Source organism: Anopheles gambiae, chromosome 2 (genome assembly GCF_943734735.2).
Source record: "Anopheles gambiae chromosome 2, idAnoGambNW_F1_1, whole genome shotgun sequence".
NCBI lineage: Eukaryota > Metazoa > Arthropoda > Insecta > Diptera > Culicidae > Anopheles > Anopheles gambiae.
The window spans coordinates 31,392,358-31,407,434 of NC_064601.1; the positions used below are offsets into that span (position 1 = coordinate 31,392,358).

Below are 15,077 nucleotides of genomic sequence, written 5' to 3' on the forward strand. Positions count from 1 at the left end.
TTTTGCGACAATCACAAAAGTCGCAAAAGTTTTTGCGACAATCGCAAAAGTCGCAAAAGTTTTTGCGACAATCGCAAAAGTCGCAAAAGTTTTTGCGACAATCGCAAAAGTCGCAAAAGTCGCAAAAGTTTTTGCGACAATCGCAAAAGTCGCAAAAGTCGCAGAAGTTTTTGCGACAATCGCAAAAGTCGCAAAAGTTTTTGCGACAATCGCAATTGTTATTCGAATATTTGTCGCGATAAACGTTGGTAGCGTCATTCTTTGTCGCAAAATTTTTGGATCCATCCGTCCATTAATTTCCCGGGGTAACGCATGTTACGTATTCACCGAGGCTTAAGTTTCAGTTATTCATTTCAGTCTTGACACTAAACATTAAAAAATGGTTTGTCGATTTTTGACTTGGAAACATAAGGTATTCAAATTGCTATGGAAGAATGAAAAAATAGATAGGAACTGATGATCGAATCTTCATTTCATTGTGATAGTGTGGGATAATGGGTAATTGAAAATAAATAGCATGCGTTGCAGGACGCCTAAGAAGCGCACAAGCAACGCCATTCTTGGCCGATTCGATTAAATTTAGCGCTCGAGACTAACGTATCCAAGCGTCGATTGGTGGAGGAGCGAGAATGTGAGATATACGGTGGTAAGGAAAATTTATTTACATTTAATTTTCAGTTGACACTGGGCTAAGCCCGACGCCTGGCTGTGCGATTGCGGTGTCCTGCCCAATGCGGAACAAATTTGCTAATGACTTGTCATTAAAATAAACGTTACACGTTTCAGTCCCTCAGCACATACTACCACTCACCGTTGGCCGTTACCCACGTACGAATGCCCCGTGTATGATGCGTTCGATTACAAGCACGGACGGCGTTACGTTAATGCTTCGATGTGAAGAATACCACCGTGTGGAACTGAAATTCCTCTGCGTTAGCTAGCGCCAACTAAACAACTGGTCGAAAGCAAAAGAGCTTCAAGCTAGTCGCTTAAGATGATTATTAGCATTTAAATTGGTAAACTAGGATAGTTTCCCAATCCGACCCATCGGCGTGATGCATGCGTCTCACGCTTCAGCGATTCATCTCATCAGTAAAGATGTTTATACAACCCGTATGTGTCGTTAAGATGTTACCGGATTGTGTTAGTGGTGAAATGGAACAAAAACATCTAAAGGAAACATCCCACCCGATACAGCTTGCCACGTCTGCAGACTCGAAAGGTACAGAAATTTCCCTTCCAGAAATTTCCAGTGCCTTCCCGCTTGATTTGCACTGGCGTAACAAAGAAAGCGAGCAGGCCTGCTCTGAATATGACGATATTTATACTGCGATCACATTTTTGATATTTTTGAAATATTACCTTCCAGATAATCGTTTGCTCGGAACCATTGAAATCATGCCGCACTTAGCATAAGCGCAATCTAGCAATCTCCCCTTCCTCCACTTGTGGAATCGGTAGGTAAATCCCTTTTGATGCGCGGTGATGAAAGACGACTCAATTTTGGGCGCACAGAATCAACATTAACGCTCCACGGCGGTGGTGGCGTTCTTTTGTTAACAACCGTGGCCAGCCATTGGTAATTGTGCTGTTGAGTAAACAATAAATGATATAAAAAATCGAATGAAATGGAGGTAATTGGTTCACCACGGAGAAAGACGCACGGGTGGGAAAGGATGTGCATTATTATCGTAAAATTTAATAGATTTGTCCTGCCAAAAATCCATAATTGAATTCCCCGGGCTTACTGGGCAAGGATAGAGAGTCAGGAGATGAGGCTTGCGGACTTTCGTTATTTTTATTTTGCCATTTTGCTTTTCATAATATTCCATATTTTCGGGGTGGTGCACTGTGCACCGGAAATGTTTGTTATTTATTCATCTAGCCTTACGTACGTGCTTTGAAGGATTTGGGATTTGAATTTGAAATGGTAAAGTTGGGTTGAGTCATCTGTCAGGCTAGTTATGGCTTTTATCGTATGGTATAGGCTTTTTCCAAATTACCTCCGGCCACTGAAAACATCAATGTGTCAATCTTGAATTCGGTGGTTATTGGGGGTTTTTGTTAGAACGAATCAATTGAGCCTTCAGTTAAAATTGTAAACGTGGTAAACAAGAGTTCAAAATGCACACTAAAAGGAGACTCAAAGATGCTGGAAATGTTTCATCTTGGCACAAGTAGTTGCCTAAAGATTCAATCAATCAATCAATCCACTTAATGACAGTACACTTTTCCGTTGTACGATTTTCACTTCCTGAAACGGTGCTCATGTGTGACAATCAACCCAACCCAACGCTCGCACATATCTATCCAGTCATTCATTACCGAGCCTTCCCGTCTCGCGTTTGCTGGGTACAAAAAATCTAGACAAGAATTTCCACTATTTTCTAACCTCCATCCACAGTCGCGCTTCACGAGTCGGTGCGTTCTTTCCCGAGTAATGCTCATAAATAAAGTAAGAAACAAGTCCTCCGATGTACGTCTCAATGTACGTCCCTTTGTATAAAGCGTTCAGTTCTTTTGAATCTTTTAAACGTACACACATACATGTAAGGGGTGAAATGAAATTAGAAAACTTTGCATGCCACTCGCTAGACGCGCACGACATGTGGGATGAGGTGTGATAATGAGTGAGTGTGCAAGAAGAAAGAAAACTCGGGCTAGAAATCTTTAACGAGATGGATAAAATGAAGTGAACAAAAAATTTAAGCAGTTAATTGCAAGAGGACGCAAACCAAAAAGCATGGAGGTAAAGAATATACTTGTTTCTTTAAATAGAAGGAAATATAAAACAATAACAAAATAAGAAAAGGGCAAATTGAGGCAGTAAAACAGAAAAAAAAATATAAAACTAAAAAAGGAAAGAATCAAACATAATGCTGCAAAAAAAACCAACAAGATAAGATTGATAACATCCTCAGAATAAAATATACTTTATATAAAACAAAACAGCAGTACTTGACTAATATTAACTTTAAGATACAACACATAATTCGCTTCCTTTCGAAAATTGCGATTGATTCCCTCGGGGGCAATACGCAATGCCACTAGACACGCTACAACCTTGCCCAAACATCCTCACGCGCCCCGCCGCATTGTCATGAGTCATGATTATTTATTCATATGTGAAATTCTTTCTTCCGCCACCGCCGAACAGAACGAACCGAGCGTACACCGGCCCAAACGCCCCTAACCCTTTTCCTTTCGCCACGGTTGAACGGTTGAAGGATGCTGTATCGCGATAACACGATTGTTAATTACGACCTTTCTTTCGGCCAATCTCAGCCTTCCAACGCCTTCCCAAAGGCAGCGATGCGTGACGGTAGCGTGAGGAGGGTGGGAAAAGTTTTACTGGTGGCGTAGAGCTGCGTGGAAAGGCACCGGTTTTTAAAAGTGGCATATAAATGGCATATCTAATGTGTCGTTCGTGTGCCCTGGAGAGCCAGCACACAGCGCTAGAACTCCTTTTTCGCGCGTATTCATTCTTTTGAGCGCGACGTCGTATCTAACTCGTCCTTGTGGCACGTGATTGCGGTGATTTATTGCGGAAAAGCAAAGGGGGCGCAAGCAAACGCAAGCCAACTGGTACTTGCAAAAACAGCTGCTCCTACGTGGGAACCGTTCCCACAGCCGGTGCCATGCATGTGTGCTGAAATTCCGAGCGAAGAATCTTTTCGAGGCCACTCGAGTGGGTATAAAAAGCCTCTGGCAGCAGGATGCCACCAGTTGCATATCTTTCGGATGCTTCAATCCTGCGGTCAGTCGTGAACCATCATGCCACGTGCAACGAGCAACAGTGCAGCCAACTTGGAACGGCTGGTGATACGCATCTCCAGCCACATGGCGGTGCTGAAGCTTAACATCATAGACCCGGCCTGGCGCCCGACCCTGCGCTTCGGTATCGTACTGTTCCTTACCGCCCTCGTACCGGTGTATATCTGGCAGGGGATCAAGGTGTACCGGACACGGTTCGAAACCCTGCTAGAGGTCCTGTCTGTCGCCGGTTGCGGCTGGCAGATGTTCTTCCGCATGTACTTCTACCTGTTCCAGCAAGACCGCTGCCGGCAGATTGTGCAGGAAGTGCGCGACCAGCGGACCGTGTACGGTGCTGATCGAAATCCCCGCATGGAGAAGTTGTTCCGGGCTGGCACGAAGCGTATGCTGTTGGCGTACCGCGTCATACATCTGATGTACGGGACGTCTTACTTCTTTCAGCTGGGTCCGCTGATCATGCCCGATCCGCACAAGTGCAACCTGCCGTTGGCGTTGCAATTGCCCTTTTTACCACCGGATCGAAATATGGTCTACTACTGCATCAACTACGCGCATCACTTGCTGCTCAACACGATCGGTGTCTTTATCTTGCTGCCGATGGATGGTGTGCTGATCGTGGCACTGCTGAACATCTGTACGCGTATCGCTGCCCTGCAGCTACTGCTGGAGGAGCTGGATGCGAAGCTCGGGACCGTGCAATGGCAGCAAACGGCCCATCTCGACGCCGAGCTGAACCGCATCATCGAGCTGCACATCGACACGAAGCGCTTCGCGCGCGTCATCTACGAAACGTACCAGATGCACTTTTTCTCCATGTTCAGCGTGCTGTGTTTCGTGATCTGCATGTGCATGAATGTGGTCGCCCGGGACCCGCGCAGTACGCTGATACCCTTTGGGCTCGCCTCGACGGGCCAGCTATTTGTGATCTGCATGCTGGGTAACGTGCTGTACATCGTTAGCGATCGGCTGAAGGACAGTGTGTACGGTATTCGCTGGTACCGGTGCACGGTTTCGCAGCAGAAGAGGCTCCTGTTTCTGCTGGCCAATGCACAGCCGGAAATCGTCATGGGTGCGGTGTTTATACCGGTTACGATGACATCGTTCGTGACGGTGAGTGGTCAGAGCAGCCCGTGAAGTGGGTGATTTGACATGTAAACCGAGCTTCTTTCGTTGCAGATCATCCGAGCGGCCTATTCTTACTTTACCATACTTTATTGAATTACAAATGAAGGAAACTTTACTAACACAGTAACAATCAACAAACAGTACAACCAACATAAAATATACACACACAAGTAGGAACAAGGCAAACAGTAGATTTAAATACTACATCACGGCCTTTCGATGATGTGATAGTTTGTTTACAACAACGTTTATTCGATAGGACAACGCTGACACTGCTTTTAAACTGATAGAAACAATAGTGCTGCTTATTATAATTGCATTTTCACGAGTAATTGAATAAATAACGATTCTTACCTGCTCACTCAACATCCTGGTTTCAGTGTGTATACATACTCTGTTTAAGAAATTGACAAACTTTTCAAGAAAAGTGACCAGACTAAATAAGCAGATCAGCTGGAAGGAGCTTTTTGCTATTTTTTTATTGAAGATTGCGATTTTTTAATAATTACGTACCAAGCGCAGGCGCTTTTGCAATTCTTAAAGATAAAACTTAAGATAACCTTAATAGCTATATATTTGAATACAGACACGCACGTTTAAACATTCAAAAGCAATAGAACTAATTTAAAGCTTTGCACATTGAGAATCAATTCATTCATGTATCACGCACACCCTCGCAAACACTAGACGTGCGAAGCTTAGTGTGTGTCGAGTGCCGCACGATCAGAGTGTGTTAACGAGCCGATCGAGCAGGAGCGCTCGGTGCGGCTGGTGCGCGGCCCGTACGTATCTCTTTTATGTGTTTATCGCTTGTGTATCTTATTTATGATGTATCTCTTGTTTCAATAAATGTTAAATAAATAAGTGAATACCAAACACATAACAGTATCGGCCATCAAAAAGTGCGGACGAGGCAATGCCATTCTTGAGCCAGGTTGCTGAGATCATGATGATATTGTGATTCGTTACGAATTCGTGATCATTTAGTTGAAACCACATCACCCAAAGGTGTCACAGGTGAGAACATGAGCACATTCATTCATTGCTGGAGGAATAATATTCAGGTAAGAGCAGTCGCTTTTAATCAAAGGAGAACAGGTGTCCGTGTTTTTGTGTTCAAGTGCCGTGCTCGTTTGATAAGTATGCGTGTGAGTGTGCGTGTCGTTAGAGATCAGTGCAGGATTCAATTGAGCAGAATGCGTACGCACACGCGTGATTATTAGTGACCTTGCGGTGTGTGTGTGTGGTGCCTGGAAAGTGCGCTGAGAGGATTGTTTGGTTTGCCGATTGCGATGCTCGTGTATTTTGTGCCGCAGAAGAAAAAAAAGAGAGATTTCTTTCGTGATCCGAATATGCAAAATTAAAAAAGACGAGATTTCTTAGAGTTGCAAAATCCGAATGGTTTCATTATTCAATGTTCGGTTTCTTTTATACCCCCGGAAGCCCATACAATTTTAGGGTGTTAGTTTATCCTTTCCGAGGATAAATAGTACATAAGTGTATGTACGCGTGAGTGTCGCATGTTAGTATTTGTGTCGCATATTTATTACGCTTTTACATGCAACGTACCCGGTTTCTAGTTTAAGGTGATCGCGTACCTTGCGAATATACAGTTTGACACGTTCGATGCGGAAATAATAATCGCGAACGTAACAGATACAGCTTGCTTGCGATGATGTAGAAAGATGAAACTGTAATTCTGAAAGAGAAAACCCATATGGTAAGTAGCGTGAATTTTCGAACAAATCGCGGAGCTCTATTTGAATGCAAATTACGTCAAACATAAAAACTTTTTTTTTCTGTTTGCGGTAGAATAATTACCTCTTCACTGAGATTTTTTTTTACATTTCAAGCAAAATTCGACGACTATTTATGAGGATGTTTCTATTTTTCATGTTTATCAGATATATTTAAAATATTAGTTTAAGCTTGTTACTTTATTTAAGTAACTAAGCGATTGCTTTTTTTCGTAATACTATGATCAAAGCTGCCCTTCAGAATCAGCAATAAATTATAGTCCAATTAAAAACTTCATCTCTGTATAAACATGTACGTTTCTCTTCGGTAGGTTTTGGTTCACATGTTTGTTTTCTGCTTTTACTTATTGCTTTTTCTACTGTTTTCATAATATCTGTTTAAAATTATTCAAACACTTTGGTTTTAGAGCATGCCATGTTTTTATTAGCAACTCTTAGCAATATTCTGCCTGGACAGTTTTTGGACTTTACACTCAGGCCCGGGTCTTTAAAATGGTTTAGGCAATATAAATTGAATGTCAATGATATTCAGATGTATCTATCAGATTCCCAAAACAGTCCCGGTATATACCCGCTCTTTTAGATTCTCCCCTTATCCGTAATAATATTGTTAATGTCCTCGAAGGACAAGTATCTCAGATTACACTATTTATCGCTTACTATTCAACCAAATGTGCTACGCTTATACATTTTTCGTATGTCGAAAGTTTTTGTGAGTGGCCTATGTGTTGAGCTGCATTGTTTACGTTGCTTAACTATAATGTAAATTGTCTGCATACTAAATACCAATTCTATACAGGGTAATATCTCCATAAGTCAATGTTCTAGCCCAGCGGTCGGTAAAGTACGGCCCGCGGGCCAAATGCAGCCCGCCCCAACATTCAATCCAGCCCGCGAAAGGTTTTGACTGATTTTGAAAGATGGGAAGAAACTATTCGTATAAAAATGTTTAGCATAACATTTTACACCATCGTACTCGTTTAACTTTAATTAAAGTACTTTGGACTAACGGATCGTTCAGTATGTTCGAGATCGTGATTAATATCGCCGTAATATTTACATAAACAAAAAGCCTTTTTTATGGAATGGACTACAAAAGTTGGCCCTTTGCCTCAAAAGTTTGCCAACCGCTGTTCTAGCCAATCTTCTCTGTTTTCAAAAGCAAATTACTGTGCAAACAAAATTTAAGTGTATTTTGAGTTATTATACGTTGTATAAATGATTAATTCGGAATAAACATTTGTTGTGGTAAAACGTGTCTTCTTCTTCTTTGGTACAACAACCGTTGTTAGGTCAAGACCTGCCTGTACCATTAGCGGGCTTGGCTTTTAGCCACTATTAATTGCCCTTAGTAGGATAGTCAGTCCTACGTATGAGGGCACGGTCCATTTGGGGGCTCAAAGCTAAAGAAGCCTATTTTTTTGTTCGTCAAATTCGTTCGGGTTTAAATCTTAAAATGTTCTCGCTGGTATAATGAACTAGCCTGCCGAACTTTGCTGACGCCTTGCACCACTGCGATCTCCTTTAATGCAACAATGTGAAATAGGAGTAGCTGGCTTTAATTACCTAAACGTAAGGAAGAGTAATGAACATTGGAAGAAACATATATTCATAGTGATTTAAGATCTTACCGACAGGAAGCTAGACATGATCAGTGGCATAAAGATGCCTCTCAGCACCTGAGGCTTTTGTGCGTGCGCGATCATAACCATGAGCAGCTTCTGCTCCGGCACCGGCATCGCGTGCCAATCGATCGAGTACACACAGCTCGACAGTGAGTCGCTCTCGATCAGCAGTAGATTGCCACTGAAGCATAGCAAAGATAGCTGAAACACGACCGCAATCAGAAAGAACCAAATCGCATTGATTACTTCGTCGGCGATCACGTTCAGTCCCATGCACAGGATCAGACAAACAAGACCAAAGTCCACCAACAGGTCGATGTAGTACGTTTGTTCTAGCTGGTGGATGAACTGCTGGATGCGTTGATGTATCTGAATAATGCGTACTAACTCGCGGTGAAGCTCCGCCTGCTCCGCACCGATGTCCAGCTCCTGGATGGTTATCTTTAGCAGCTTGATTTGGTGCACGGCAGCCAGAATAGACAGCACCAGTAGCCCGTCAATGCCGACCAGAAACAGTATACACATTAAGTTCATGACCGTGATGAAGGTATAGTTCAGGTGCCAGTAGGGCGTCACATCATGCGGCATGTACGGCAGGTACATCGGAAGTGGAAGATTGCTCTTTCTCGGATTGGGAGACACGATCGGGATCAGCTCGAACATCATCGTCGACATGTAGCATGCGGCAAGTGCGTGCAGTGTCACGGAAATCAGCTTGTGGAACCGAGCCGTAACCTTCCTGATCGCAGCACTGTTTCCAAACATTTTGCTAACATAAAACCAATGGAAAATAAAAATGAGAAAAGCAAAGTAAAGTATTCCCATCACTTCACCACTGATTATTTCCTGAACACTTACTGTTGTTGGCGTATGATTTCGATCGTTTCGTTCCGCAGCTCGCGTTGGTGTACCAGCAAGCCCATCCGGATCGCTATCTCCAGCGCGACGGCCGATGTGGAAAAGCATTCGGTGAACATATCGAACATATCCAGATGGGTAGATAAATACAAGTAGCTGGTGTAGTGTTGCAAGGCAAACATGACAATCGTGAACATTGTCAACGGCGTCACCTTCCAGTTTGGATCGATCACATCAAAACCGAGCCATTTCAAAGGGCGTCGCAGAAAGGAGATTATTTGGTTTATTTCTTGTTCCATTGCTGAGGACAAATTTAGCTTTAAGATGAGGTTGCACTAGGGATAGAGCAACACTAGAACTTGAATAGCTCTGGGAGGATTTTTCGTGCAGTTTATATATGGTTTGTGGTAAGTGGTACAATCGATTCGAAGAGCACAATATGCAATTAGTGTGGTGTATAATCAAGAGCAAGCTACAATCTGATTACATGCTAAACAGTATGGTTTGCTTCTACGCTAGCTGTAACTATGTAATATTCAGTCAGAAGTGATATATATATATATATATATATATATATATATATATATATATATATATATATATATATATATATATATATATATATATATATATATATATATATATATATATATATATATATATATATATATATATGTATATATATATATATATATATATATATATATATATATATATATATATATACTTCTTCATGCTTTTAGTTTTACACATTAATACATTGTATTACATTGTATACCTATTTCTACAAGCACCTGTTAAATGTACGGATGAATAAGAACACAACTTTTGGAAACTTAGGACAGCCAGTTCTGTATTTAGAGAGCTCAACCCACTTGGGCGGCTCGAACCCATAACGGACTTGTCGTACGTCTTTTGTACAAAATAATGGCATTTAGCAACAGCTGATTGCATTTATACAACAGCAATGTTTTACTAGAATCATTTCCAAAATTGAAAAAAAAACATACATTGTGCTAACGTAGGTATTAAAATCACACATGTGGTGATAGTTTTATATTGGTCGATGTCTTCAAAATAGGCAAAACATTCAAATCATTAGAGTAACACTAATATGGAGGCGAAGAGAGTAAAATCCTACTAGAGCTATTCGTGTATTAAGAAATTCACATGGAAATTGCTTCACTACAATCATTAAGCAAATTACAATAAGGCCAGGTGTTTACAAGGCCTTAGTATGAATGTATGCCTTCAAGTAAAGGGATAAAATCGATCCTGTTCTCAAGAAACAATTCAAGTGTTTCGATTCACACCTATCCAGTGCCGCGGCTCGAGTGAAAACCTATAATGAGGCCAAAGCCGTACAAAATGCATCCAATTACGAGCATTACCACCAATCCTGTAGCAATCGTAGCCATATCGTCCCGCTGCAAGTAGTTTAGAAAGTTCCCAACAATACACGCTGGTAACTGCACCCATTTCACCCGATGCATTGTCTAGATTTCTATAACAATCTCCCAGCTATCCTCTAATGTCCTTGGCCCTTGTGCCTTAGTCCAGTACCGCACACTCACGGCGACGCAACATCTTGATTGCAACCATACGCCCTATCTTTCCCCGCGTGTACGCATAACGTTTGCTGCGTGTTGTACACAGCCGCAAAAGCGAGCAGCTAATTGTCATCTCGGTATCCTGACAGCTCGTTAGCAATCAGCAGTCCCATGCCGTCCGTGGCTGACGCCATTTCCGGCCGCTGGGCGGAGGATTGTTTTTGACAGGTAGCGGAAGATGACTTTAATTAAAATCTCTGCTTAGCGGTCCTTCCACGGGTAAGGTGGGCCTTACCGTGCCATAGCAGTGTGGAAAGTGAGTCACATTTGTTTGCTATTTGCTTAACCAATCTAATGGCCAATCTCGTAACGTCACACTCCACAATCTGCTTCGCTTTCGAAGCTGTACGCAACACAGAACGCACGGTCGCACATACAACCGCCGCCGACGTTTTAAAACGGGAAAAGAGTTGGAAAACCGACAACCACCACAACCCTTTTACTCCGTTTTGGTGTAACGGATGGTTCATGCCCGGCGGGGTGAAAGGTGCCGTAAAAATACAACCCAAAAGGTGGCGAGTGAAAGTGCAAACAAAACCATAAACTGTACGGAAATATGATCCGGCGTAGGGGAGGGGGCGCGCGCGCGCGGAGCGTCAAATTCGTAGTGACACCGACACTGGAGTGCGGGAAATGACGTTACAACTGGGGGACGCTACGTCCTGTCACCGTCGTTTGATGTAATCTTGGCGTGGCAGCTTGACACCCCTGTCCAACCACAGCGCGCAGTGGCAGACGGGGTTCTGGGTGGAAGGATGGATGCTGCTCGTTGGTGGCCAAGCCGCGGCTTTCCAAGGAGCTATGTTTGTGGCGAGTTTTGAAAAATCCTTCCCATCATCATTGGTGGTGTTGTTAATGGCGAGGAAGAGAAGGAGGGGAGGGGAGGCAACGGGGGAAAGGGGAAATGTTCCCTGTTCTCTTTAAAGATAATGATAAAATTATGTTCATCTCAATCATCTGTGCAAATAAAGTGCTGGGTCGTTTTAATTAAGCAAGATTAAATTATCTTTTCGGCTCGTTCTGCAAACGGGTGCAGGGGCGGCGGGAGAGTTGACTTTACGCGGCACTAGAAATGAAGGGATTAAATCAAATGAAAGCCGCCTGCCTTTACATCGCGAAGCGGTCGACGGGGTTTGTGAAACAATGTTTAAATAAGTTTGTAAAACAAAAACCGGCCGCCCTCACTCTGTAGCAGTGTCTGCAAACTCGGGTGGCGATGGCGCCGGGACATTTTCCATTCCAGATCGCGCACGCCTTTTGAACGTGTCAGCGGAGAGGTTATATCGTTTAATCAGCAACATTCCAACTAGATTCTGGAGCCTACTCTCGCCTCTTTCTATTCTAGCATTACAATGATTACAGCTACCCCACCGCCGTTGGCTTTTGTTCGAAACGCCACTCGATTGAGCATTCAATGAGCAGTCGGTATACACATGTAGTATACCTCATGCCAAACCTGTAGAAGCAGCGCCGGGAGTGATAGAGAGCGGTGACCATAAATCTTTTGCCAGCCATTTCTCTTGCGCGTCCTTGAGAGTGCCGGAAGACCGGAAATTAATTTGACTTTTACCCCGAGCAGCCCACCATTCCACCCTGCAGGGGTGGGGTTTAGAGAGGCTTCGCAGCGCGTTTTCACATTGTTGTGCTGTCAGTGGCATTTCCTATTTTTCGATTCGATTATTTATTTGTTTGTGGCAAAAGCGTTCGCGAAAAAAGTAGTGTGGAACAAATAGCGGGGGGGGGGGCTGAGCGGAAAACAGAGAAGAGGTGAAGGAAATCTTCCCGCCTGGTGGTGCGTAGAGGTGGTCGCGAATGATATAAATCCCACCCGCCCGTCCCGATTGACAGCGGAACCGTGTGCGTGAGGAAAGCGGAGCGGTAACGCGCGCTTTCGGGAGCGTTACGCGCATACGGGACAGGAAGCGCAAACCGTATGTCCTCCGGCTTACCACCAGTGTCAGTGTCAGTGGGGCGCTCTGCTCGCACGAGAGCCCGCTTTGGTTGATTTATTTGCAAACCTATTTTTCGGCGAGCGCGATACGCCGACGTCACCCCTTTGCTAAGTGGGCTCGGATATGTGAGTTGACAGTGGCTGAAGCGTACTCTTGTGAAGTACGAAACGCTGGGTGTGAGTGAGTCAAATTGGCCCGAAATAGTAGGCAAAAGTAGTAGGAAAAAAAAAACTGTCGAAAAAAATCCAATCAACTGCTGCTGCTATTGTGTTTCGCAGGAGCAAATGTGTTGTTCGCGCAGAACTTGTTAAAGCACTGAGCACACAGCTGGCGAGAAACTCAATTTCCAAGATGCAATTGGTGGAAAATTAGAACGCTAAAAGACTAACCAAAACAATAAACAAAAAAACAGAAAAAAACTGGGAAAAGGATAAGCTGAATACAATTAGAAGTAAAGAAAAAAGTTGTTTTACAATGCAGTTGACAATAAAAAAGAAACTAGAGAGAGAAAAAAAATGTTAAAATGAATTGAAAAGGAGAAAGCGAACAAAAGGGTAGGCTGAAAATTGAAACGAAAGCTATGCATGAGACAATGAAAAAGCTAAAGAAAAAACACCACCGAAACACCCCACACAACTGCGCCACCAATCGCTGTCACGCACCAACTGTTGCCGTTCAACCCTTTCCCATGCAGCTCGCGCAATGTTCGCGCGTATCGGGAAGCAAATTAGCGAATGAATTAGTGCCCGACGGGCCAACAGAAACAAATGCGTTCCCTTTCATCCAATGAGGAAATGTTACAGAAAGAAAATAAAAACTCTAAACGAAAACAAATTTCAGCACTAAAGAAATCAAACTTGGGATGGGTGAAAAGGACACGAAAGGAAAATTGGAAAAAAAAACTTTAAACCGCTGCTCCAGTGTGTTATGCCGTGTCCGAGTACACCGGGGACTAATTAACAGTTCCGGCACACTGCTATTTTTTGTGTGTGTGTGGGAGCGCATAAATCATATCACTTTCGCCAAAAAGGGGGCCCACCTGCAGTACAGAATGGGGTGATGAGTGAAATTAAAATTAGAAAATGCAAAAATAGTCACTGTTTTTTTTTATTCGAGAAAGGGTTTGTTTGAGTTTTTTTTCACCTTATCTTTTGTTCAGTTCCTTGGTCGAATCCTTTTCGCTGCCCCTGTGTGCCAGTGTATTTGCATATAATTTGCATAAGAAAGTCGGATGCTTTATTGAATATTTGTTTCTGTTCGGGAGACTTCTTTTTTTATTTTTGTTTTGCTACAACATGGGCGCGGGAAAATGGCTTTGTTTTGCTTCATTTGCTAGCAGCTGGTGCTCGTGACGGGGTTTTCCCGTTTTATTTACATTGAATGATTCGGGGAAAGGATATCTTATGCGAAATGTACTTTTTTTGTCGTCGTTGCTTCACTTCTTGGTTGTTTGTTGCTTGGTAGAGAGGTGATCGTCGGTTGTTCTCATTTCGGTTGTTTCCACTGAAGTCACGCAGCGTTTGAGATTATGAGTTTGAGCTGTTTTGTTGGCAAATTGCTTTTGAGTTGTTTGTGCAAATACTGTTATAAACGTTGGTTCACATTCAAATTTGATGCATAAATGTACAAACACAAGCTGTTTGATTTCTTTATGGAAATTAATTTTGCAACAGCATATTCTGAACGAATTTTAGGAATTGTATGTTTTAAACCGAACTTTCTTTCAAGTTTCTTTCATTCGTATTTTTTATGTAGGGATTTCAGTAACTTATCCCCATAGCAGGAAAGTCAGTCTTACTTATCGGGGGCACGGTTTATTCGAGAATTGATCCCCGGGACTTGGTTTAACGTTTAAAAAAGAGATACATCCCATTTGATACTATTTCCAACCAGTCTAATCTAAGCCAACGTCTTTAGTAATCCGATGACACTAATCCTCAACCGAACCGAGCAATTTAAACCATCGAAACCAGTCCAGCATGAAATGATTGCGCTGTAAAATGTAAAATGCACCATACACCACCACAACCGACTGCCCCGTGCTGGGGTTGTTAGGGTGATGGTTAAAGCAAGAATTAAAAATTCCTTCTACAAATCACGCCGAAATAGCTTACGAGCGACACAAACTTTACGACCAACCAAGCAGCAAAGGCAGAAGCGAAGAAGCCAAACGCTCATAAACTAACCGCCCACAAAGAGATAAGGATGAGCGTTGGGAGTGGGAGCGCAGAAAAAAGGGTTGCCATCGTCGTGTTGGAAAGTTTTCTGCCACTGCCGAATTTCGATATCACGCTGATTAAGAGGATTTTTATTCGATTTGCAGCGAGGAGCCGAACTGATGGCCGTTAAAAAAAGAAAAACCCCCCTTTCTTTCGT

General features: G+C 43.0%; 2 protein-coding genes across 2 annotated transcripts; one reads left to right on the forward strand and one right to left on the reverse strand.

Annotated features, from left to right (window-relative positions):
• The first annotated feature begins 3,742 nt into the window (after window positions 1–3,742).
• LOC1272899 (odorant receptor 22c) lies at window positions 3,743–4,992 on the forward strand. Its single transcript, XM_311816.2, has 2 exons — window positions 3,743–4,884; window positions 4,951–4,992. Exons 1-2 carry the CDS (start codon window positions 3,775–3,777, stop codon window positions 4,990–4,992), a joined length of 1,152 nt encoding a protein of 383 aa, XP_311816.2. The 5' UTR covers window positions 3,743–3,774.
• A 500-nt stretch (window positions 4,993–5,492) lies between these two features.
• LOC1272907 (putative odorant receptor 19b) lies at window positions 5,493–9,656 on the reverse strand. Its single transcript, XM_061648150.1, has 3 exons — window positions 9,140–9,656; window positions 8,288–9,050; window positions 5,493–8,222 (listed from the first exon to the last, which is right to left on the reverse strand). The coding sequence occupies exons 1-3, from the start codon at window positions 9,436–9,438 to the stop codon at window positions 8,181–8,183; spliced, it is 1,104 nt and encodes a 367-aa protein (XP_061504134.1). The 5' UTR covers window positions 9,439–9,656; the 3' UTR covers window positions 5,493–8,180.
• Between the last annotated feature and the right edge of the window lie 5,421 nt (window positions 9,657–15,077).

Coding starts and splice junctions, on each gene's coding strand:
- LOC1272899 (XM_311816.2), top strand. CDS start 3,775: ATGCCACGTGCAACGAGCAACAGTGCAGCCAACTTGGAACGGCTGGTG. Junction 4,885..4,950: donor CGATGACATCGTTCGTGACG/GTGAGTGGTCAG, acceptor CTTTCGTTGCAG/ATCATCCGAGCGGCCTATTC.
- LOC1272907 (XM_061648150.1), bottom strand. CDS start 9,438: ATGGAACAAGAAATAAACCAAATAATCTCCTTTCTGCGACGCCCTTTG. Junction 9,051..9,139: donor GAAATCATACGCCAACAACA/GTAAGTGTTCAG, acceptor GTTTTATGTTAG/CAAAATGTTTGGAAACAGTG. Junction 8,223..8,287: donor TCATGTCTAGCTTCCTGTCG/GTAAGATCTTAA, acceptor CCTTACGTTTAG/GTAATTAAAGCCAGCTACTC.